This window comes from Echinops telfairi, unplaced genomic scaffold, assembly GCF_000313985.2.
Source record: "Echinops telfairi isolate 266 unplaced genomic scaffold, ASM31398v2 ScPeMD7_7424;HRSCAF=8462, whole genome shotgun sequence".
Lineage (NCBI taxonomy): Eukaryota > Metazoa > Chordata > Mammalia > Afrosoricida > Tenrecidae > Echinops > Echinops telfairi.
The window spans coordinates 26,024,457-26,050,126 of NW_022111324.1; the positions used below are offsets into that span (position 1 = coordinate 26,024,457).

Genomic DNA, 25,670 nt, shown 5'->3' on the forward strand with positions numbered 1-25,670 from the left:
TATGCTGAGCTTATTTATTTTTTTCAAATCATTCCCAAAGGTTTCCAGAAGGCAGGTAGCTTATCCTTTCCCCACCCTGAAACAGCACAGCATGATTACCAGTGTGGGCGGAAGGGGCCCAGGTCCTGCTGCAGGCCCAAGGGCACCCAGAGCCAGTCCCGAGCAGGGGTCTCCACAAAGCACAGGGGCGCAGGACCCACCGAACAGCACTCACCCTGCCCTTCTCAGGGTCGTCTGCCCAGAAGTGCCCACCGCTGTCCATGTGGGTTCACTGCCAGGGGCAGAGAGCAGGCATCGGCAGGGGGGCATCAAAGGCCTCAGACGCGCAAGGGTCTCAGGACACTAGCTAAAGTCCCCTGTGTTGAGGCTCAAGGGAGGAAGGAAATGGCAACCAAGGCACCCTGACTGCTGACAGGATGGCACGGTCAAGGACAGGCTAGGACTGCCTGTCACCATCTCGCCAAGGAAAGGACTTTGCTTAGGATTCCACGGCGGAGCAGGAGAAGCGGAGGCTGGGCTCCGAGAGCCAGAGCAGGATTCACAGTAGAACTGTCCTAACCTAACTGTCCTAGTACTTAGCATCAACGTCTTCGAAGAATGGGCATTCTTAAAACGTCAGACCAGCTGACACAATAAAAAGAGAAGGGAAGGTTTTCTAGGAAACAAAACAACACAAAAATCAACGCAATTTTCCCCACTCCCCATCCACCCCTTCCAAAAAAACCCAAAGTCTTGGAAGCCAGGTACACTTGCACACACTCAAATATTCAGACAAATACAAAATACTCCGGGAACCCCGAGGGACCGCCTCAGGATTCTTCACTAGTTCCTCGATGCTCTTTCTGTCCGACAGGAAAAAGAAGTCTGGTGCGGGCAGCTATGTCCATGCAGGACACCGCGGAGATGGAGGAGGCTCCGTTCCTCAGTTGCCTGGCGTATTCTTCACGGTGGAGAATGGTAACCACCGGTCCAGAAGCAGGCCAAGTCTGGTGGCCTGGGCCAGGCAAGCGTCCATGGTGGGCTGCAACCTGGCTCTCCTGGAAGCCCCAGCTGAGGTCCATGTGCCCGCCCCTGACCCTCGCTCATGGCTTTGCTCCAACAGTGCAGCTCGAGGGGTGTCAGCGCATCAGTGCAGCGCTCCCTCCTCCTGGGCATGGAGGAAGGAGGGGGTGGATCCAGGAAGCTTGGGGAGGGCATTCTCGAGGCCCATTTTCCTGCCTGTGCACCCAAGCCTGGGCCAGAGCCCCGTGAGCTGACTCCGGACCATAGTCTGTGGAGGTGCAAGAGACCACACCCTCCAGCTCGGCACTGTACGCCCAATTAGGCTGTGAAGAAAGCTGAAGGAGGGTCAGGGACACTTGCTGAGAGGCCAGGGCACTCTAAAGAAGGCGCCTGCCCAGGATTCTGACTCCCAGAACTCTTGGTTGTTGGCTTCAATCCATTGTTTCTGACCTTCAGTGGAGAATCACTCGCTCCCTCACATAACAGGCATGTCTGCCAGTGAACCTGGGAACTGTGGGAGAACCGGCCAGCCAGCCGAACCAGTGTGTCTGCACTGACCACTCCCCGGGGTGTCATTAGGGGTTGAAACACCCACGTCTCTGCCTCAGCCTACAATGCTCCCCGCCCCTGCATTTTGTACAATAAATAATTCAGAACATAACGCAAAGCCTGACGGAGACGGTCTCTGGCCTGAAGATGTCCTTCACCTCCTAACAGTGGCTCAACATCTAGTTGTTGCCAGACTGCGGGTGGGGGTGGAGGGAGCAGCAGACAGGATCTGCTGCAGCAGCACAGGGACCCCCAGACAGGAATGACATGCCAGTCGGACCCCTTATATATTAAATTTACGGTTATAAATAGAGCATCCTCACTCAAGTGACCACAATGTAAAATAAGGGCCAAAGGGCGAATTCTCTTTCCCTCAACTATTTACACAAATCCTCATTTAATTATCTACCCAATTATATCCACATGGCAGCTAGCTACCTTATGAGAGTTCTGTTTGCCATGCTGGTCCAGGGCCGAGTTTCAGCCACATCCCAATGCCCAGTCCCCATTGGACGATGAGGCCTGGGGTTTAAGTCCACTTCGAAATAGAACTTATGGCAGAATCCCCTTAAGTAAGAAGCCAATTAATATGTTTCAACTGGTCTGATTTTTCTCCCAACCATATTTCAGGGAAAGGTCTGTCGTATCAAGCAAGCTTCCGGGAGACCACAGGTGTGGTCCCTTGACTTGTCTGAGGTGATGATCCATGTACCAATGGGACAACCTGGTGAGCATCCTCTTGGGTGAACCTCTAAGCCATGCTGTTTGACTTCCACGTGGGAGGGACGTGGTATCACGTGGGCAACGAACTCAAGGACCGGATGTCTGGATTGACATTTATCTTAATGGCCCCTGTAAAACCCTCCTTCTAGCCACCTAGGAAATTTGGATTGAACATCCCCATTCACCTCCCCTGTCACAAATGCTGGAATTCAGAAACAATCACTCAGACCACTTTGGAGAGATGGCAGAGACAAGTGCAGGAGATCTGATCGAACAGGTGCACAGCCCCTTAGGAAAACCAAAGGGCCATCAACAACCACCCGGGGGTCCACGTGCCTGCGAGCCTTCCTCTCACAGCTCATCCCTGGAAGGCGCCCTGTCCAGGGAGGTTGGCGGTGGCAGGGCCTCTGTGTTCTTGGCGTTGTTGTGGATGTGCCCTTGCTTCCGGGACTTCCAGGAATGAGCCCTGTCCCAGTCAGTGGCCACCGTCTCGTTGTCCCAGATGGTGGAGGTCTCCGTGTCACTCAGGTAGCCCGGCTGGCCGGTGTAGTGCGTGGGGTAGATGAGTAACGGTTCCGCAGAGAAGGCTTTCAAGTCCCGGGATGCGTAGTGCTCCTTGTACTCCGCGCTGCAAGAAGAGGCGCATGCGCACGTGAGTGGGCACCGCACACCCAGGGCAGGGGAGGAAGGGGGTGGGGCAGGACTGCATGTTAACTTTTACGTACCCAGACGTGGCTTTGATTATTTAAAAAATCGTGGTCCTTTTTAAAAATAAAACTCCAAGTCTAAAAACACAGTAAAGTTTTCTTTAAATGATTTCTGATGATCTTAAGGGGTCGGGGAGCCCTGGGCGTGCAACAGTTAGCACTTAGCTACTAACCAAATGGTTGGCAGTTTGAACCCACCTGCCCCTCCGCGGAAGAACGAGGAGGCAGCCTGCTTCTGTAAAGGGAGCAGCCTTGAAAACCCTATAGAATGTTCTTCTCTGTCCTGTAGGGTCACCATGAGTGGGAATTGGCTCAATAGTACATCACACCAGCATGTGAATTGCCATCAAGTCTGTTCCAACTCCGCCACCCCGGGTACAACAGCACAGCACATCCGCAGGCCCTGTGCCACCCTCACAATCGGTCCTGTGTTTGAGCCTACTGCGGTAGCCACTGCGCCGATCCATCTCGGTGCCCCCACTTAATCAAGCACGGTGTCCTTATCCGGTCTGAGTGTGTCTGATTGACCACAATGCACCTTGGCATTGAGGATGAGACTTCCTTTCGTGCACACTGGATAAGTCATCAGGAGAGACCTGCAGTCCCTGCAGAGAGGCGCTACGCGTGGTAGCGGCAGGTCAGTGAAGAGAGGAAGACCCTCAAGGAGGTGGACCGATGCAGTGGGGGCAACAGCGATGGTGAGGGGACCACCAGGACGGGCAGTGTTTCCTTCTCTTGGGCCCAGCCTGGGTTTGAATTGGATCTGACTCAAAGACACCTAGCCACAAAAAAAGTTTACAGGGGTGAATTTTAGATCTTACAATGAAAACCTGAGCTCTTCTGGACTATAAAAATGAACAAATCCAATCACTGGATAGAAAAGGCCTTGTTCCTTAAGACATGCAAAATCTGAGACCTGGATGGCAGCCTGGGCGAGAGCAAGGGCAGGGGCTTTGATGCCTTTCTACTTGGCTTTGGTCCCAGCCCTCTGCAAAGGTGAGAGATTGTGCGGCCTCCCTCCATGGTGCGTGTGCAACCTGCCGTCTATAAAAGGGAATAAGCACATGGTCTGCATGCCTGAATCATGATTATGAGCACATCATTTAGGAAAGCAATACAACTTTACAAAATATCAAGCGTTACTCCAAAAAGGGTAGGGTAATTCACGATGGGGCCAGGGCTGGGTTCAGAGGGGCGGCGGGGTCGACTCACACAGGATGCTTGTTGTACATGATTGGCAGAAACTCGTCCACGGGTAACATCTTCCCAAAAGGATTGGCTCCAACCAGTTTCTGTGCTCCTTCCAAAGAGATGACGTAGCCCAGGGTCCAGTAGGAATAGTCTGCTTCGACCAGATTGACCACGCTGGGTACCGCTTTCTCAGGCTCTTTAACTTGCATCCTCTTCCTGCCAATGTAGCTGAAAGGAACCGGCAGGGGAGGACAATTCCAACGTGAATATTAGAGCACGGTAAAAGAGGAGCACAGGTCTGGCTTCCATAGACTCATCGGACACCTTGAGCCATATGCCTCTCATGTTAAAGGTATGAGGGGGCTTCAAACGTAGGTGGAATCATCCCATTATCTTTTCATTACATTTCCCCACACATTTTTTGAACCCCCTTGCATTGAATATACCATGTGCATCTGAACTACAACCCTGGCTGTCACCTACCATCAATGGGCTGCTAGTTTCTGTTCCTTGATATTTGTAAAGATCAGTCGTGTTTGTGTCCCTGGCTCTGTTAATCACAACCCTGACGATTTCTGCCTGGCCGACTGGGTTCAAGGAAGCAAGTTCAGATGCAGGGAGGTTAAAAGACCTTTCAGATCACTTCTTAAAGATCGTATGGGATTTGCATCTAGGTTTACGGGACTGGAGGGGAACCAAAACCCAAAAAAGGAGCAGATGTGAGAACTCAGACGTTGTTGTTTTTAAGTCCCCGAGCTTCAGCTCGCCTGGGTTTGGCACAGCCTGCCAAAAGCTAGTGGCGAGCCCAGGGCAGACGGCACTCTGCAAAGAGATGCTTGTTAGTAGAGAAACTGGGAATCCAAGAGCAGGCCCAGGGGCCTCTTCCTGGGGAGCATGAATAACAAGGTCTGCATGGCTGTCTCGCCGTCACTCGCACACACTCCTGTGCGTGTTTCCTCCGAGAAAGGCTCTCATGTGTACTCTGTCCCCGGGGAATGCCATCTTCCACAGAGAGGTAGCCTCCACCATTTCTGCCTCCTTTATCCATAGATCTGTGATCCATTACTTTTGTCTGCAGCCTGTTTGTATCCAGCTCAACTTCCTGGCTGGCGGAGTAGCAGCCTTTTAGGTAAAATAGTAGCTCATTTGTTTTGCCCTAAACCGATCCCAACATTCAGGGGATCGCCCTTTGTTCAAGCATTCCAGACTTTATTTGTTTACTTAATTTTTTTCAGAGGACTTCTGTGTTTGAAGAGCAAACTCCCGGAGCACACACACCACTTACATTTCAAGTTCCTTTTGTACAAGGTGGCCGACACATTGTAAGAGTCCCACTGAGACACATGTTCACTAGAGAGGAGACCCGCATGGGCAACATACACATGAGAAAGTGTTCCCGTTCATTAGCCATAAGAGAAATGCAAATTAATGATGAGATATCATCCAACATCCCTGAGGTTAGCCCAAATCAGAAAATCAGAGAGCAACAAATGTTGGAGGGGATGTGGTGAAATAGGAACCCTCCTCCATTGCTGGTGGTTGTGTAGATTTGTACAGCCACTGTGGAATGTGATCTGGCGAGACTTAAAGAAAATGGGAGTTCATCTCCCTTATGACCCAGCCATCCCTCTACTGGGCATATACCCAAGGAGGTAATAAATAAAACTCAACCAGTTATCTACACCCCAATGTTTATTGTAGTGCAATTCACAATCGCAAAGAGTTGGAAACAACCTAAATTTCCATTGATAGAAGAGTGGATTAGTAAACTCTAGCACATACACACAATGGAGTACTATGCAGCACTGAAAAGCATGGACGATCACATGAAACACTTTGTTTCATGGGAAGAGTTGGAAGGAATTATGTTAAGTGAGGTATGCCAATCTCAAAAAGACAAGTATAACATGAGTCCCCTGAGGTAAGTACAATCAGCACAGCAGGAAGTGAAGAAAAGACGTATCTCACAACATACGAGTGGAAGCACAGGCAGTCGCAGGGAGGACAGACCAAACCCAGGGAGGTACATGTGAATCCAACATAAAGAAGGAAGGAGGAGGGAAAATGGGGCTTGGGAGAAACTGAGATGACGACATGGGGGCAACAGGGCCACCCGGGGGAGAGTATTGGTGGTGGCTCCACAGAATTGGAGTGTGCATACAGACCCCACCATGGCACCCCCAACCAAGAGGGCAACATAACACGTGGAGGAATGCACAAAAACACTGGACTGCAGGGCCGGCCCCAACCAGAACCAGCCTGACCCCCACCCTGGAAGTGTGCGCCACAGAGAAGGACACCAGACCTTCTGATGGGGGAAAGGAACACTTTGTTCTAACAAATTGGCATTCTGTGGTGCTCACCCCCACCTTCCCCCTCCGCCCCCGCCCCCTGGTCACTGAAGAGAAAATGGGTGCAGATGTGGTGAAGACAGAGAAGGGTGCCCGGCTATTAAAAGATACAGTGTCTGGGTCTTAAAGGCGTGAAGTTAAACAAGCAGCCATCCAACAGTGAAGCAACAGGCCCACATGGAAGAAGCACACCAGCCAGTGCGATCGTGAGGTGTCATCGAGACTGGGAAATAGGATCAGAAGACTCACAACAAACAGTAAACAAACAAACAAACAAAAATGCATTGGTGAGAATGGAGGGGGGTCGGAGCAAAGACCCAAAGCCCATCTGTGGACAATGAAACATCCCCCCACAGAGGGGTCACAGGGAGGGGCTGAGTCAATCAGGGTGCAGTAGAGCACCGTCGCATCACGTAATATAGCTCTGATCCCTTGAGGCCTCCTCATACCCCACTATCATGACCCCAGTGCCGCTTCCCACTCTGGACTAGATGTACTTAGATATAGGCAAGAGATAAAGCTCACCACACATGGAACCAGGAACAGGAGTGGGAATAGAGAGACCAGAAGGGTAGGGGGAGGGGGGAGAGGTGGGGAGGGAGGGGGCCACTGATCGCAATGAATAACCACACACCCCCATCCAGGGGGAAGAGCAACAGAAACCAGAGGGGAAGAGAGACAGAGGTCAGTGTGAGATTTGAAAATAATTAACAATCTACAATCTATCAATGGGCCATGAGGGTTAGGGGGTGGGGAGGGAAAAAAAGAGGAGCTGATCCCAAGGGCTCAATGGAAAGTAAATGTCTAGAAAAGAATGATGGAATGTATGTATGACTATGTCAGATGCAATAATGTATGGTTTGTAACAATTGTTGTAAGAGCCCCAATAAAATGATTTAAAAAAAAAAAGTGTCGCTGACACAAAGACGATGTGCAGCACTGGTTCACCACAAAACCACGGTACAACGACATCAACAAAGCATAAACACCAGTTTTCTCTACCAGCAAACTGTGGCCTGTGGCCTATTCCAGAATGGATTGAATAAGTCCATGTTGAGGCGTCCGGTCCGTCGGAGAGTATCAAACATGTATCTATCCCCTTAGCCACTGTCTTCAAACTAAAGTGCATGATCAAACAGAAGCCGTTCTATCACGCACCTAGAGAGAGTGATGGGGGAACTAAGTAGATGATCGTACTAATCTTAGTTAAACTTAAATATAAAAGCTGTATAAAATATTAGGGTCACATAAAGGAGCCCCGGTGGTGCAGAATTCAAGCACTTTCCAATCATGGAAACGTCAGTGGTTCAGATCCACCCCGCGACTCTGCAGGAGAAAGCGCTGGTGCCCTGCTCCCAGGGAAGCTCTGTGGGCGGTTCTACTCTTCACGTAGGAGTGCTGTGAGTCAAAATCGGTTTGCAGCACCCAACAACATCGCATGGGTCACTGGGAGCCACCAGCGGTGCCATGGTTCATGCCCTCAGTGGACATCCCAAAGACTGGAGGTGTGGGTCCACGCAAAGGCCCCTGAGAGGACAAGCCTGAGGAACGGCTTCCAAGGCGTCAGCCATCAGACGGTACCCGTCTCCTTGTTTCCTGTGTGGAGCCTGGTGCGAACGCAAAGGTCAGGAGTTTAAAACCACCTTCATAAGTCCAGCCGGGTATAAGATGGCACCTGGCCATATCAAGAGCCTTGCTCCCACGCTTCTCACTCACAGAGTCCCTCTACCTCCCACACCTTCCCACATCCAAAGCCATGTCAACCTGGCCCCCCCCCCCATTCAAACTCGCCAATCAGGTGGCTACATGGTGCACTCCCACCCTGGTTACTTGTCATTTTCAGAGTGGCCCGGCAGGCTTCGCCTCCCTATCAGACCTGGTACTTGATACCCGCTGTTTTGATACCCGCTGTTTTGGCCCATGCTTTCCTATCACACCTCGGATGGAAGAGGAGGGCTTTCTGTCCCCATAAAGGTTAACAGCCTCAGAACGCCCTGGGCGCTGCCACCCTGTCCTGCAGGCTTGCTATGAGTTAGAGTCTTGATGGCAGTGAGTTTTTTACAGATGAAAATTTCACCCTTGCATCAAGAGCAGCTAATAAGTGTAAAATATACACTGGGTATTCAAGACTTGGTACTCAAAATGCAAATGATCTCATGAATAGTTTAAAAATATTGGTGAGATGCTAAAATAACATTTTCTTAAAATATATGATTCATTGCCCCTAATTCATTTTCACTATTTTTAAGGTGATTACCAGCTCAATTGGAACTCCCTGCCAGCCAGTCAATTCTGGAGCTTAGTGCCTCCATAAGTCAGGGTCGAACTGCCCTTGTGGGTTTCTGAGGCTGTACATCTTTATGGGAGTAGAAAGCCCCACTGTCTCCCACTGAGGAGCTGGTGGTTTTGAACTGCTGACTTGCTAGTCTGCAGCCGAGTGTGTAACCCATTACCCTCCCAGGGCTCTTTAGGTGATGGCCAGAAACTTGAATCACACGTGTGGCCCACAGCCCATCTCTGCTGGATAGCGCTGCCCTAAATGATTCCAGTGGCTTCTTTTATGTTCTCTCTTTCCTCTTTTGTTTTTAAATTTTTTCTTTTAATTTATTGTTCTCTCTCTTTCCTCTTTCTGAAGAAATTTTCATCTGGTCAGAATGAGCAGATGTCCTTTCAAGTTGTAGGATTAGGAAAGATTGGCTTCTTCTCTCTAGGACGTGGTGGGGATCACGTTAGGGTTACTCTTGCTGGGGCACTCTGTGGAACTGAGAAAACACCCCCTCTTTCTGGACCTTAATCAGGACACCGCTGCCTGCCTCCTAGATCTGCACTTCGTCTTGAGAAGTGCGCCCACTGAACTACACGGGGACGGGGTGCAGCCAAACCGGAACCTCCGTGAGTCTGGGGCTTCAATCCAAGTCGCCACTGCATGTGTCGCCCAGCCGAAAAATAGCTCCTCTGTACCGTGCCTGTGAGGTCTCGGCCACAGGGACGGAGCCATCCATGCAGAAGGGGACGTCTGAAATCGTCATCTTACGGGTCGCACAGAACACCCAACCAAGTCACACAACCAACACGGGACAGGGAGTCGGTCTACTTATTACATAGGATTGATTTCTGGCTCTATTACCTACAGACTTACAGAGCCTTAACTTGGTTTCTCTTGAGCCTCAAATGGTACATTTCTCAGGAGAACAAATATTCTAAGGAGGAAGGGGGAGGGAAGGCTCTGCCTGGTGGGGCTGTTGGGAAGGAACCTGCTGTGACAGGGCCTTTGACGCACAGCAGGGAGCCAGGCTGCCCCCCCCTCCCCTCGCAGGCCCTCCCCAGAAAGAGACCAGCGGAGTGGCAGACAAGGAACGTCAGACAATGTCCTACGGAGCAGAGCTGGCCCTCCCTTGCTGAGTCTGATTTTCCCTGGAGTCTCAGACAGGCCACCACACCTGGATGGCGGTGTTGCTCCCAGCTTGCAGCTACCTTATTTCTGACTTCGTGGCTCTGCTCCTGGCCCTCTGCTTTCCCACTCTGTCGGGGATTATGGAGGCAATCTGCTCTGGGGCACGGTACTCTTGCCCGGAGTAGAAGCCGCCTCCTTTCTCCTCACATGCTGACCAGGGACTATTACTTCATGGGTGATGGACAGTTCCGCTATGCCCCGCATCGGTCGGCTGGCTTCAGCCTGGCTCATAGCTTTTCACTTGACAAAGTAAACACCTGTGGCTAACCTCTACCCACTTCTTGTTCCCAGACACAGCCCCAGAGAAGCAACCTGAGCTGTCTCTCCTACCAGCTGGGGCGGCAGGGCTCTCTGCCTTTGGAAGGAAGGGCACGCTGCTCATGGTTCTCAACAAGCCTGTCACTCACATCAGCTCCCAGTCCAGCTGAGCCAGGTCGATGTCAGCCATCAGCTTTGTCAGCTTCTTCTTGAACTGATGCTCAAAACGCACATCATCTTCAATAACAAGAGTCTTCTCCAGGTCTCGGTCAATCACCTGTAAAGGTCATCAGTGGGGAGACACCCTATGAAAATGGGGACACCCTTTTTAATAGATTAGAAAGTATTAGCGAAGAGCCCGAGTGCCATAGTGGTTACGAGTTGCTAACTGCAAAGCCAGGAGTTCAACACCACCAGCTGCTCCTGGGGGAAAGATGGGACTGTCCACTCCGTAAACTGTCCCCTCTCAGAATCCCACAGGGCAGTCCTATCCTGTTCTACAGGGTTGTTATGAGTTGGAACTGACTTGATGGCAGTGTGTTTGGGTTGGGTTTTAAGTATTAAAAAACTAAGAGTAGAGCATAGCACCGTTTGTAATAGCTCATGGCTGGAGTCTACACAAATAGCCATCAATAGCAAAAAATAAAATGAAAACATCCTCAAACTGACTGCCACGGAGTCAATTCCGACTCACTCATAGCACTGCCCAGTCAGGGAACCGCCCGTGCAGACTGGGTGCATACACTGGTATAATCGCAGTGACAAGAATGCATGCGTTACAATCGAATGCAAGGATGCAACTGAGTCTCACAGATGTAGCGTTGAAAGATTACATAGAAAAGGGCAGAAAGGACAAGCATAGACCGGACCATTATGGAAAAGGAGAGGGCACCCAAGGAGTCCTTTCCAGGGAGTTTTTCTTCCCTGTGGGAAGTGGACTCCGCACTCCAGTACCACTTCTATTCAGATCCCGAGTGTACAACATGGGGGTGGGTCCTGTCTTTAACACCTGGCCAAGAAACTTTTCTTTGGGGTAAATTGTGTCCATCCCTTCGGACATGGGACATCTTGTACAAAATCACCTAATAGATAGTGACAGGGTCTATCCACCCAGGGCATTCCTACTGATGACAGAATGCAAAGATAGCTTGTGGTGCTCAGGGCATGGTGCCTTCCTCGTCATCATCCCAGCTGGCACCAGAGCCACCCCACCACTTGTTCCTTGGTTGCTGGCCCCGAGGAGGCAGAGGGAGCTGTGAAGCAGCAGAATAGTCTCAAGCATTGTCTCTAACACAAACCCTTCAGAGCAATTATCGACACATCTCATAGCCTGTCTAAACTTACCTGCCGGTCCCATGGCAGTACTTGCCCCACTGCAGTACTGCGCATCTACTTGAAGCACAACTTACCTCTTTCCAGACGGAGTAGTGGCTAAGGAAGCAGCCGATTTCACCCCTGGTGAGAGGCCTGGAGGAGTAGGGGTCTCGATAACCGGGCAGCATTTCAATATTCAACGCCTTCAGCTGGCTTGTGTTGAGTGCCCTGGAAGACAGAGAGCACGTGGGTAAGTTGACAAGTTGAAGTGTCCCTCCACAGAGGCCAGGCAGAGGGCTGCAGATGCCCCTGAGCCTCTCCACACACAGGGGGGAGCGTGTGAAGTTCCTCAGGGTTACTGTGATGGTGGTAGCATTGCGCGTTCTGTGGAGTATCTTTTGCTTTTGTGTGTCTTCCTAGGACTTACTGGGTTTTAAGTATTTCTGACAACATCAAGAAGAAGTCCTCTCATAAAATACTAGAAGGGACGAGGAGAGGGCATAATGAGGCAAGGAATTGTATGTGCCTATGAGCACGTGTGTGTCCTTCTTTTGAAGGTAAAATGTGGAAAAAGATGACAATAAAAAATAGCACAGAGATAGCCCCAAATAGACTCTTCCAGATAGTCCGGCAGCTCCACTGAACCAAGCCACCACTGGTGACTCCGGGCACTGGTGCGATATCGCTGAGCACCACAGCAACACACGAGCCACACGGGATAAGATGACAGGGGCGAGCTGGGAAGACCTCAATGGTGCCAGGTGACCACTGCCCACTGCTTTGGCAGGAGGGCCTAGATAGAATGAGAGAAAAAATATCAAAAAAGCTCAAAATCATGAAAAAGACCAGACTTATTTGCTGGTCAGACAGAGACAGATGGGACTCTGGAGATCATGACCCTTGGACACCCTGCACGTCTGGAATGAAACTCACTTCTGTGCCATGACTTTGTCAAACCACAGCCAAGCCTGTCAGGCGAACAATAGCACCAGGGAGGCATGCACTTTGTAGAACAGCCAAAAGGGCAGCCTGTGGCCAGGGATACAGCGCACCGAGGAAACACACATTCCTCTAGGTCTTTAATGCCCCCTCCCCACTATCATGACCCCAGTTCTACCTTACAAACCCAGCTAGACCAGAGCATGTAGATAAGAGCTCTGGACACACAGAATCCAGGACAGATAACCCCTCAGGAACAGTAATGGGAGTAGGGGGAGAAGGGGGAGACTGGGGGAACCGATGGCAAGGATGGATATATAAACAGCCCCCCTCCCGGGATGAACAACAGAGACATGGGTGAAGGGAGATAGCGGATGGTGTAAGATATGAAAATAGTAATAATTTATAATTTACCAAGGGCTCACATGGGTGGGAGGGTGGGGAAGGGAGGGGAATAAAGAGGAGCTGATACCAAGGGCTCAAGTAGAAAGAAAATGTTTTGGAAATGATGATGGCAACAAATGTACAAATGTGCTCAATACAATGGATGTATGGATTCTGATAAGAGCTGTAAGAGCCCCCAATAAAATGATTTAAAAAAGAAAAGTACCCCAAAGTGAAAACTTAAAACCCCATTTACAATAGCATAAAACTGAATAAAACACTTTCAAATAAATTTAACAAAAGCAATGCAAGGCTCGTACACTGAAAATGGTAAAGTGTTGTTGAAAGCAATTAAAGAAACCTAACAAAGATGGAAAGACAGCCTATGATCACAGACTTAATACTGTTCAGATGGAAACACTCCCCGAAACCCCAAAAGAGCTACAGATTCAATGCTAAATCCATTAAAATCCCGGTTGCTTTCCCTACCACCATTTCCTACTCCCCAGAAATTGACATAATGATTCCAAAATCCATATGGAAATACATGGGCACAAAATAGCTAAAACAATCTTGGAAAAGATTTGGAAGATTTGAAAAAGGTTGGAAGATTCATGCTTCTCGACTTCAAAACTTAATGCAAGCTACAGTAATCAAGACAAGTATCAAGTAATCAAGTGAAGCATTGGTGTACGCACAGATATATAATCCAGATCAATAGAAAACCATTCAGAATCCAAACAAAGACCCTTTTATGACCATTTCATTTTCAACAAGGTTGCCATTTTCAATAATCCCATGGAGGAGGGGGCACTCTTTCCAAAAACTAATCCTGGAGCAGCGGGATATCTACATGCAACCTCACACCATCAACAAAACTAACCCGAAATGGGTCGATGACTGTGATAGGTTTATTGTGCCAACCTGGCCAATGAACACATGTGGATTAATTAAAGGGCAGTTTAATTGAAGGGTGGAGAGCTAAATGGCTCGGCGAGCCTCACCTTTTCATCTCTTCCTTTCTGATGGTCAGACCAGTTGTGGCTGCCTTAGCTAGTTCTCTGCCTCCGCTGGCAAGGCTCACTTCCTGTGAGACATCCCTGAGGAGAAGCCACATGGACCTACCCCGATACAGCCCTGGGTGCTGGAGAAGCCATGTGGAGACCCCTGCCAGTGCTGAGAGGTTTGCAGTGCTACTGGATGCAAAGACATTCTACCCACTGGCCTGTGATCATCCTGCATTCAGCGTCATTGCATCTGTTTCGTGAGTTTGAGGTGCACTTTGTAGACTGGTGTCAGACATAAGGCTAATGTCCGACTTATGGGCTTGGACTGGACTGGGTTGGGATGCTTTCTTAATGTACAACTACCCTTTATATAAAACTCTCTCTCATACATATGAGTTTCTGTAGATTTGTCTCTCTAGTCTACCCAGACTAACTAATGATCTAAGTGAAAAGGTTAAACCTATAATATTCTTAGAAGAAAACATAGGAATAAATCTTAGAAACCTCCATCTGATAAATGGTTTCTTAACTAGGACATAAAATGCACAAACAACAAAATAAAAATGTACATTGGAATTCAACCAAATTTAAAACTTTTGTGTCTCAAAGGACACCCTCAAGAGAGTGGGGAGAAAAAAAACAAAACAGAATGATGGGAAAATGCTCCCAAATGATCTCTCTGATTAGGGTCTCACATCCAGAATAGAGAAAGAGCTCCACTAGCGTTCCTGCTCTCCACAGCCTAAGCACTGGACTGGGCTTCCTGCAAGTGTTTGAAGAAGGGGCTCTCACAAACCAACTTGAACCCCGAAAGATGGGGGCCAGGGGAAGCAAGAAAAGACAGAGGAATCCCAGTCCCATTTACATGTCACATAAGCAACACACAATTTTTTTAGTATAAGGAAGCCCAAGCAACACTCGGGGAGATTGTAAGTGGTCATTTGTATTTTATCTGGCAAACCAACTCAAGAATCACTCAATCAAATGGCTTCTTAAATGCAGATCCTGGGCCCCCGCCCCGCGAGATCATGAATCCCTGGGTCTGGGATGGACCACAGGGAGCTGCCCCTCTGAGTCGACCCTGGAGACTTGGATTGGGTCCCTAGGCCACACTTGGAGAACCACTGATGAGAGCCTTTGATGCCCATAAACGTGTCCATCCTAAGAGAGGAGATAACGAGACAGGAGGGCCACGGCATTCTAGTCAACCCCTGCAAGCAAACACAAAACATGGAATAGAGCCCAGCGCATAGAAACCCTACCTATGGAACAGAACTGGACTCCGCATAGGTGCCCACGGCTACAGCAGCTATTGAATCAGACGGGCACATCTTCCTCTTGTGGGGCAGCTGGGGGTAGAACCACCAGCCTTTTTGGTTAGCAGCTATGCACGTAACCACAACAGGGTTCCAGTCAACACTCTCAGGTCACATGAACATGCCAGCTTTATAAAACTCGACACCCTGAAGTTGTTTCGAATGCCAAGCCAGAGGGCGAGGCAGAGGAAAAGACAACAGCTAAAAAGACCCTTCCTAGAAGCGACCACGTGTTCTGGGTGGCTTCCTGCACGTTCCTGGAGGGGTGGACGCTGTGACGAGCACAGGCCAGCTGTGCCAACGACAAGTGGTTAGTAGATCTCAGGCCTGCTCTACAGGGTGAAATTAGCTGAAAAGTTTCCACGGTTCTCCAGTGGCCCCCAAACTCAGAGTACACGTGGATTTAAAAAAAAATATATGTCTGTCCTTTAGAGGACATCTGTTAAAGATGATAGAAAAACATGGAAGGATAGTTCAGGGTCCACGTGAGACACAGAATGAATGCTACCAAACAGTGCATGTGATGCTGGCTGAAATGACAACTGCTGTGGTCCCTATCGATGGACCACAACAAAGGGAAGGTGAACGCATCCGTCAGATGCCTCCCACCCAGGCCTGGCCGCTGAGACACACCCCGACGGTCCCCACTCTCACCACATGCACAAAGGACCCGACTCACTTGCCGTCCACAGCCTCCACGATCTTGACCTCAATCTCCTGCTCGTACAGCGTGCGCAGCATCCGGTCTCGCCTGTCCTTCCTGCGTTTCAGGTTTATCATGAAAATCTAACCCAGGGAGAAAAGAAAGGTCATTTAGGTTATGTCCGGAGTGACGTTGGAGGTGGAAGCAACAGAGGAAAAGATCAGAAAACGGTGGCAATGGTTTGGGGGTAGATGGATGATACATGGGATTTGTTGATCTAGGTTCACATGAAGTGCATGAAGGGCCAGTGATCATTCACAACCCAACCCCTTGCTGTACTTCACTCGTCCTCAGTTTCCCTCCTGCTCCGTGAGGAGTATGTGCTCCTGGGGAGAAGGACAATTTTACAAGCTGTTCTTCAGAAGTCCAAGGTGAATTAAAGCCAAAATGTTTGTATGCGTAGCAATGGAAGCCGGGAGGCAATCTGGTAAATGATGGCATGCAGAAGCTGACCCAGGGGTGGGCCCAGTCGTCTGTTCTTGCTTTCAAATGCCTCCATTCGCTCCTCTATAAACTGGGAGACTAGAGGTCCTACCTCGGGAGTATTGGATATTAACACCCACTTCCGACAAGTTTGAAGCCATTAGAAGAAGAACAAAAATGTGAAATTGACACATGGCTTTTATTGCCTTCAATTCCACAAGGAATGGTCAACGTTCCAATGGCCATCGTTCTGTGGCTGGAATATTTCCATTCCCTTACAGAGAAGGGAGTTTCTTTTCTCCCCCCCCACCCCCCCACCCCCGAAAGAAGGAAAGAGAGCCCTGGGGTGGGGGTGGGAGGGCAGGGAGACATCGAAAGAATTGAATGTCAGAAGGGCCGTCGAGAGGACCCTGTGGTTTGCAAGGTCTCAGAGGCGGTGGACTGGTCTTTCCTCCGCCCTCACATCACTGACCACTACTCTGAGCCCATGCCCACCAGTGGGTGACGGTAATCGTGAGGCAGTCCTGACCACTCCAGGGCGTACAGAACCACAGGCTCAATCATGTTTTAATAAGGTCCAATGGCCACAAGCAGCAATCGACGGTGTTGATTCGTGAACTGAGTGCATGGAGAGAGACTTCAGGGGCTAGTTGTTGTTGTGGGCCACTGAGTCAATTCCTTCCCTGAGGGAGCAGAACTGCCCCCCACTTTCTGGGCTGGCATCTTTGTAGGAGCTTTCCCAGGTCCTTTCACCCATCGCACTGCTGAGTGGGAACCAACTGCCAACTTTTTGGTTAGCAGTTGAGCGCTTAATCATTGCACCACCATTACTGGAACCAGCCACAGGAAGAAAGTCAGATGACCTTGACTTTGATTAGAGGGATCATCTGATATGCTTGTGAGGAAGGCATTTAAGACCTCCGGATCCATTTGCCGTGTCTACAAAAGGAGCTGAACAAACTCCTCCCTCAGGTCTTGGATAGAGGAACACTTCGATGATGCATGGTTTCCCATAAAGTTGGCTTGACGCTCTCGTTAGTGCAGTATCAGCAGCGCTCAGGTTCTACTGAGAGAAGCCTTTCCTTGGAGCACTGGTGACAGTGGATAAGTGCTCAGATGCTAATTAGAAGGTTGGTGGTTCTACCCCAACAGCCACTCCACAGGAGAAACGATGCAGCAGCCTGCTGCCTTAAGGTTTCAGGTTGAGAAACCCTACTGGGCAGTTCTACTCTGTTCTACAGGGCTCCTACACCTTGGAATCAACTCACTGGCAGTGGGCTTAGCTCACACGGCCATTGTGAATGTGACTGTAAATGCATTGTGTATCTCACTGGGATTAAAGTGACACTGAGCGAAATTTTAACCCTTTCTTCTAAAGTAGTCTTACCTCTTGCAAACCCTTAGCAAAGACGCTGGTAGGGGAGAAAGGTGTCATTTGCAGAAGATTGCTCCCCTGGACTCCAGGCAAATGGGTGAAGCGCATCACAGATCTGCTCGTTACTTACTTATCTTTTTGTTTGTCTGGTTAGTTGTGATTTTACAGCTTAATGATTGTGTTCCTTTACATTTCACTATCTTCCTGTTTCACGTCCTATCTGATAGGCCATGACCTCCCCTCCAATTTCACAATCTTCTCAAGTGTGAAGTCAGAGCTACGTGGTCCCTCCAACAGTTCAAGACACAAAACAAAATGAAAGTAAACAGGATACAACAAAAAGAATCCCCAAAGCCTGGACTTCTCATCAGGGGAGGCTTTAGTAGCTACTAAGGTAACCACAGTCCCTGCCAGGACAAGTGTCATACGAACCATAGCCACGCAGGACAAACACAGACAGCTCCTCCGCACTGAGGTAAGAGTGAACAGAGGAAGGAGCCGCTAGTCAAACGCAGCCCAGACACCACCAACCAGGCCCTGGACAGCTCGGCGGGTTGAAAGGTCCCTGAAAAATCCCTTTCCATCTCCTAGCCCTGTTCTAGGCAGAGAGGACTCTCCTGAGCTCCGGCAGGTAGATTGTATGAACTTGTGTCTCCTCCAAGGTTCAACGTAACCAGAGGGCCTCTTGGAGTGGCCCAGTCCTTATACTCAGTCCCAGGACATTGAATTTCTAGAACCCAGGGTCAGAACTAGGAAATCCTGGTTTTTCCTCGTTTTACTTGCTTTGTTTCATCCTTTCCGGGATGTGTTTTAGGAAGAAAACAAATCATATCTGCAGACATGTGGGTCTTTTATGGTAGAGAACTGAAAGAGGGGGACTGGCGAGAGCTTCAGGTAAGGAGATATGGAAGCCAGACCAAGGCATGGTGTGGGCCAAACTTTTCTGAAGCCCTGCTTATTTTTTAAAAACGAATTCATCTCTAATCAGTTGTACTTGAGGGGATTTCAACTCCCGGTAACTCCATGCATCCTGTACTCCATAGGATGTTAAGTGGCTCGGGTTTTTTTTGGAAGTAGAACACCAGGCTTTTTTCCAAGGTTTCTCTGAGGAGACTCAAACCTCCAAACTTCTGGTTAGCAGCTGAGCTCATTCACTGTTTGCACCATCTGAGAGCGATCTGGAGTGGATTCTGATGCATAGTGGCCCCACAGGCAGAGGAGAACTGGCCCAAGGCATTTCCAAGGCTGTGGATTTCTCTAAGCAGCCTGTCTCATCTTACCCTTAAGGCAGGGGTCCTCAAACTACGGCCCGCGGGCCACATGCGGCCCTCCAAGGACATATGTCAGGCCTGCCGGGTGTTTTTGCCCCGTTTGTTTTTTACTTCAAAATAAGATATATGCAGAGTGCATAGGAATTTGTTCATAGTTTTTTTTTTTTTAAACTATAGTCCGGCCCTCCAACAGGTCTGAGGGACAGTGAACTGGCCCCCTGTTTAAAAAAGTACCCCTGCCTTAAGGTATGACTGGTTGGTTTGAACTATCGATCTTTCATTAGCGGCAAGTGTTCAAGGACTCTCTACATTGAAATCCATCTCTTCTCATACTGCCCTTTGTAAATAGGCATAATAGTTGATAACTCTTTTCTCTTAATATTCTTAAAATCCTCCTCTCCATTGCTGTAGAGGACATTCTCACCCCCAGTCCCAGCAGCTCTTTAAGACAGCAGGGCTTTGAGAACACGTACGTGTGTGTGTAAAGGGCGAACAGTAAGACCTGTTCTTCCAATGAAACTGTGGCATTGAAGTCGGCAAAGTCAAAGCTTGGCCTCTCCCACAGCCAGAAGGAACGGTTTCTCAGTGTGGGGGTTCCCAAGGCACGAGGGTAGCCCGACCCTCTGTCTGCATGGACCCAGGCAGGACCCAGGGACTTACAATGATAAGTCTGGCCCTGCAGAGTATCCTTGACGCATATTCCCACGATAGACATCTCTTTGCACTTTGTGTTTCATTCTCTGTTGTTATTTTTATAAGTTGCCATCAAGTCAGTCCCAACTCATAGCAACCCTGTGTACAACATAGCCCGTTCTTCACCATCCTCCCAACCGTTATGCTGAGCTCAGCATTGAAGCCTCTGTGTCCACCTATTTCCTTGATCACCTTCCTCTTCCTTGATGACTCTCTGCTTGACCAGGCATGATGTCTCTTTCTAGGGACGGGCCTCTCTCTTGGTAACATGTCCAAAGGATGTGAGACAAAGGCTTGCCTTCTTTCCTGCTTAGGAGCATTCTGGTTGTACTTCTTCTAGGACAGATTGATGTGATCTTCTGGTAGTCCGTGATACCCGTCAATATCCTTCTCCAACATCAGAGTTGACAGGCATCCTTTCTCCTTCAGCCTTCCTTATTCATTGTCTGCTTCGCATGTATATAAGGTAAACGAAAATGCCAAAGATGAGCTCACGACGAGATCACTAAAGATATGTGTGCTGTAGCAAAGTGTGGTGAAGAAACTTTATGGTTCCTGGCTATCAGAAAGAATAGTGTCTTGGGTCTTAAAGGCTTGTCTTACAACACGCAGCCATCTACGTGAAGCATCAGCTAAGTCCACACAGAAGAAACACACCACCCTGTGTGATCCACAGGTTGTAAATAGTAAAATCCAAATCTGTAGGAGGGAATGGTATTAGAACTTAAATTCTGAAACCTGGTTTTGCTGACGGATGACAGTGAAAGCCCAAAATCAATTTGCAGGGTCCCCATGTGAATCCCCTCTGACTATGGACCAGGGATGGGAATGGCCTTGCTACCAGACAGAATGCATTGCAGGGTGATGCCTGCAGGTGGAGTTAGGTAAACATGTGACACCTTGGCATTTGATCTCCCTTTTAATGCACTGCATATTTGTTCCCAACTTTAATATTTTCTGCTTTAGCTTCAATTGAGGTTTTTCATTTTTGTTTGTTTTGGTTTTGGATGTTTTTATGTACATGAAATCCAGAATAGGTAAAGCTATAGACAAAGTACCTGAATTAACAGGGTCCCAGAGACATGACAGGGGACGCTGGGGAGAAACTCAGAGCTGAGTAGAAGAGCTAAGTACAACAAGAAAGAGGAAAATGTCTTGTGTTGGTTTTTGATTGTGTTGGTGACTGCACAACTCAATTCAATAGTTCAATTGTGTAATATGTGCATTATATGTCAATAAAGCTGTAAGAAATACTATAGCGTAAGTCTGTAAGACCTGAGTCATCGAAGGACTACCGTGCACTTCAACATTTTAAAGAGGTCTCATGTAGGTTTGCCCGACACAGTGTTGTTTGAGTTTTTGACTGCTCTTTTTCTGAGTGTTGATGGTGGATCCGAGTAAAACGCCATCTTTTTAACTTCAATCTTTTCGCCATTCATCATGATGTTGTCTACTGGTCCAGTTGTGAGGATTTGAGTTATCTTTACATGCTCAAGGCTGCAATCCTTGATCTTCATCCGCGGGTGCTTCAAGTCCCTCTTGTTTTCAATAAGCAGGGCCGAGTCATCTGCATATTGAAGGTTTTTAACAAGCCTGCCTCCAACACCGATGCCATGTTCGTCTTCATGCAGTCCAGATTCTTGAATTTTTTGCTCAGCATTCAGACTGAATCCACATGGGCTGAATAAGCATGCTGAAAGGCTAAAACCCTGACACACGACTTTCCTGAATTTAAGCCATGCAGTATTCCTTTCTTGTCTTTGAATGGCCTTGGCCCATGCACAAGTTCTGCATAAAAACAATTTAGTGTTTTGGAATTTCCATTCTTCTCAATGTTATCCATAGTTTTTGTTTTGTTTTGTTTTTAGGATGCACACAAGATTTTAGGACTGCCTTTGTGTCGTCAATAAGATACATGTAAACATCTTTCTGGTATTCTCTGATTACAGCCAAATCCATCTGATATCAGTAACAATACCCTGCCTGCCACATTCTCTTCTTAATTAGCTTGCATTTCTGGCAACTCTGTGTGGATGTGCTTCATTCATCATGCAATTGAGACTTAATACTAAAAATGGCTCTCAGAGAGCTCTTACATTCTGGCCTAGAGAAAGGTAGAGTTTTAGAATACATCTGGGTTTTTTCTCTCTTTCTTTGTCAGCCTTGTCCTCCAACTTTATTTTCTTAGAAGAACAGTAGAAACAACAAGACAAGGCATGGGGTATCTCAGAATCCCTTAGATGCCATGGGATAAAGCAAACGTCTTCCAACATCAAGACATATATTCTCTTTACCCTTTGCTGGACTCTTGATAAGAAGATTGAGCTGTATAGCAATCCCTGTTCATAGAAAATACCAAGTTCACTCTCCGTACTAAATTGCAGCTTCTTTCTGGCTCAAGGATCCTCCTTTTTAAGACAGGAAACTGAAACCCAACCAAAGATGGTTCTCCCAGACCTGAGTGCCTTGTCAGCAGTTGGGCCAAAGGTCACATGAACTCTCATTGTCTGGTCATGTTTGCATTCTTATATATACATACAGCGCATCACATGCATGTGCACATGCCAACTCACACACACAGACACCTTTCCTACCTCATCAAATCCCATCTTGTCTGGATATTTAGGGACAACTGAGACGAACTGGGAGGGTTCCATGGGAGGACGGTCGACTGGAAGACACAAGAAACATGCAAAGTGATTTGTTAGTGAGAGGAACGGAAGACCAGCATTCCATCTGCACACCCAATCTCTGGGGCAGGAAGACTTGGAAGTCTGAGCCAGGGCATCCCTCCACAGGACGTAAGAATGCCACAGTCCCGCAGTTGTCCAGGACGATGGCTCACTCTAGGATCTACTTCTTGCTCCACTAGCTCTCGTGTATATGCACCTGCTTATCTTGAGTCATTTCCCTTCAGACTTATCTTAAGCGGAATTGGGGGCAGTTCAGGGTACTGGGTAAGAGGAGGTTGGCTCTGGTGCCCAGTGATCAGGGTCCAAGCTTTTCAGCTTGTGGGGTGCTGGGAGAACTAGTTGAGCTCGCCATGCTTATTTCATCATGTATAAACTCCCCAAAATCCAACCTATTGCATTCGAGTGGATTCTGACTCATAGAGACCCTACAGGCCAGTGGTTTCCAACATGTGGGTCAGGACCCCTTTGGGGTTGAATGACCCTTTCACAGGGGTTGCCCAATTCATAACAGTAGCAAAATGACAGTTATGAAGTAGAAACAAAAAATAATTTTATGCTGGGGGATGGGTCACCACAATATGAGGAGCTGTATGAAAGGGTCACGGCATTAGGAAGGTTGAGAACCACTGCTCTATGCTAAAGCAGAACTGCCCCTTGGAGTTTCTGAGGTTTTAAATCTTCATGGGAGCATGAAGCCTCATTTGTTCCCTCATTTGTTCCCAAGCTGATAGGTTTGAACTGCTGACGGTGTGGTGAGCAACCCAAGTTATAACCCACGACGCCACCACGGTTTCCTTAGTCATGTATGAAAATGGGGGAAATAAAAGCACATCTCCTCGGGTGTTATAAACTTTAAACGAGACGCTAGCTGCAAAGCACTTAAACATTTTAAAAATTAATTACATTGAATTAATTTTAAAGATAACCTAGGTGTGTGTGTGTGTGTGTGTGTGTGTGTGTGTGTGTGTGTGAGATGTCTTTTTCTAGAAATTGAAAATTGAATTGTTACTGTCTGGGAGTACTTTGACCTCACGCAGGTAAGTTTCATTGGCAGTGTGCCACGAGTCCTTTGTTTTAACACCTTCTCACAGGATCCAGAAGTTCACATAGGCTTAAAGGGAAGCTTCCAGGAGGCATATTACAAAACTGGATAATGAAAAGCTCTCAATTTTTTTAACTATGTATTTTATGAATCATGGTTGCTTACACAAGTGGGAATCATGGTTTTGATGATTTTATTTTTATTATGGAACTTCAAAGCACTCAATACGTTTTCCTTAAAGCAATTAATACAAAGAATATTGAACGCAAGAGTCTGCCGTTGGGTTGTTTATAGAATTATCTGTGATTGCTGCTATGGCTACTGGTGAGTAGCCCTTCTCTCCTATTCCAGACATTTGAGAGGATCTCTCCCCCTACCCTGGAAGGTAGTCCTGTCCACTTGATCTGCTGCGACAAAATTTAGTTGCTGCCACTCAGCTCTCCAAACTCTTCTTCTCTGAACCTGCTTCACCTGATGATCACAGGTGCACATTGGGTAATGGAGAAGACACAGATCTGAAGCAGCCTGGAATGTCCAGGGCAGCTTCTCAGGAGAGATACGGGGCAAGAAGAAAACCTGTTATATAAGCCAGTGAGACCTGGGGACTGTTGGATATCCTAGCATAAGTTGGTGCAGCAGCCCTGGACTCAGCCTTCACCGAGATTTTCAAAAGAAACCATTGCATCTGGTTTATGATGAAATGATATAAAATTGTAAAATATAAAGAGTGTGAGCTGCAGTACTTCAAATCAGCCCTTACAAGGCACAACCACACAATGCATGCTCATAATATTTTTGTCCTTTTCTGCTTCACTCCATTGTTCACTTCTGCTAAAACCAACCAGCAGTCAGTTGAGGACACATTGTGTGCAGGTTCAGCCTGTTAAGAGAAAGAAGCGTGCTGGGTAAACTCCTTCCTGTTCAAATGTTGTTTAAGAGCAGTCTGGCTCTGGCTCCGGGGCCTGTATTCCGAGTGCCCTCACCATCCTCCTGGTGGCCCAGTACAGTTGTCCTGGAAAAGCACAGTGATTGGCTGCAGAAAGCCACCGCTGTGCAAGTACCTTAGACAGTGTGGCTGGAGAGGAGCTCAGGAAGGCGATGCAGGTCAGATCTGAGAGACTCTGTGGGGCAGGGGTGAGGGAGGAGGATGGGAGGAGGAGCAGGGCTTTGGGTGGAGATGTGTCTTTGGTGATGTCCAGTTCTAAAATGAGGTGTACCTCAGCATCAGCTTGTGATTCTCTCATTGAATGTACACATACCGTCTCCCTACATTATCATTTTTTCAAATTGGGAAATTTTTTAAACTATTTTTTTAGATCATTCTATTGGGGGCTCGTACAGCTCTTATGACAATCCAGACATACAACTGGTGTGTCAAGTACATTTGTCCACATGTTGTCATCATCATTCTCAAGACATTTTCTTTCCACTTGAGCCCTTGGTATCAGCTCCTCGTTTTCCCCTCTCCCTCCCCTTCCCTCCCTCCTTCATGAACCCTTGATAATTTATAAATTATGATTATGTTTTCATGTCTTATACTGACTGATATCCCCTTCACCAACTTTTCTGTTGTCCATCCCGTTTATTGATAAATCTTACACATTCCAATATATCTATTCATATACAATTCTGTTGTTCAATCCCATCGGGTGAGGTTATACAATCATCAGTGCTGTTAGCTCCCATTTCCTCTCCTCCCCCTACCTCTCTCTTCCTGTACCCCTAGGGAACCATTACTCCTGTTACTGTCTCTTGGCTTCCACCTACATCACCATTTGGAACACCAGGCTTCATTAACTCCAAGAAGTAGCAATAGGCGTGAAACAGTTGTTGTTCAGTTGGTCTCTCCTCTCCATGAATGTCTGAATAACCAGGCCCCACAGAGTTTCCAGTGGCTGGATTTTCAGAAGTAGATCACCTGCCCTTTTTTCCAAGAAGCCTCAGTGGAGACTTGAACCTCCAACCTTTTGGTTATCATCTGGTATGAAAACCAATGGCATCATCCAGGAATAACAACAGCAATTATTATAGAGATTTCATCACTCACTGACTTCTGGGCTATACTCGATACTGTGTGTTCCATCCAAACTACTTTCATAAAGACAGAATCGAAATAAAGCCAGTCTCGTGGATGGTTTGGTTTTCCAGTGCACCTAAGAGTTATGTATACTGTAGTCTGCTAACTGTACAATAGCATGATGAAAACGTTTGAAATGTTGTGAGATTTGTGACACAGAAACTTGAAGGGAACATATGCTGTTGAAATTTTTAAAAG

At 47.9% G+C, this 25,670-nt stretch overlaps 1 protein-coding gene across 1 annotated transcript in view; it reads right to left on the bottom strand.

The window, feature by feature from the left end:
* Positions 1 to 25,670, bottom strand: part of COLGALT2 (collagen beta(1-O)galactosyltransferase 2) — a gene marked incomplete at its 5' end in the record, with an annotated part of 149,846 nt that continues 124,176 nt past the window's right edge. Inside the window, 6 exons of the mRNA XM_004706785.2 lie at positions 1 to 2,902; positions 4,194 to 4,400; positions 10,385 to 10,512; positions 11,645 to 11,777; positions 15,875 to 15,981; positions 22,255 to 22,331. Of these exons, the coding sequence (XP_004706842.2) occupies positions 2,626 to 2,902; positions 4,194 to 4,400; positions 10,385 to 10,512; positions 11,645 to 11,777; positions 15,875 to 15,981; positions 22,255 to 22,331 (929 nt within the window). The remainder of the gene's footprint in view (positions 2,903 to 4,193; positions 4,401 to 10,384; positions 10,513 to 11,644; positions 11,778 to 15,874; positions 15,982 to 22,254; positions 22,332 to 25,670) is intronic.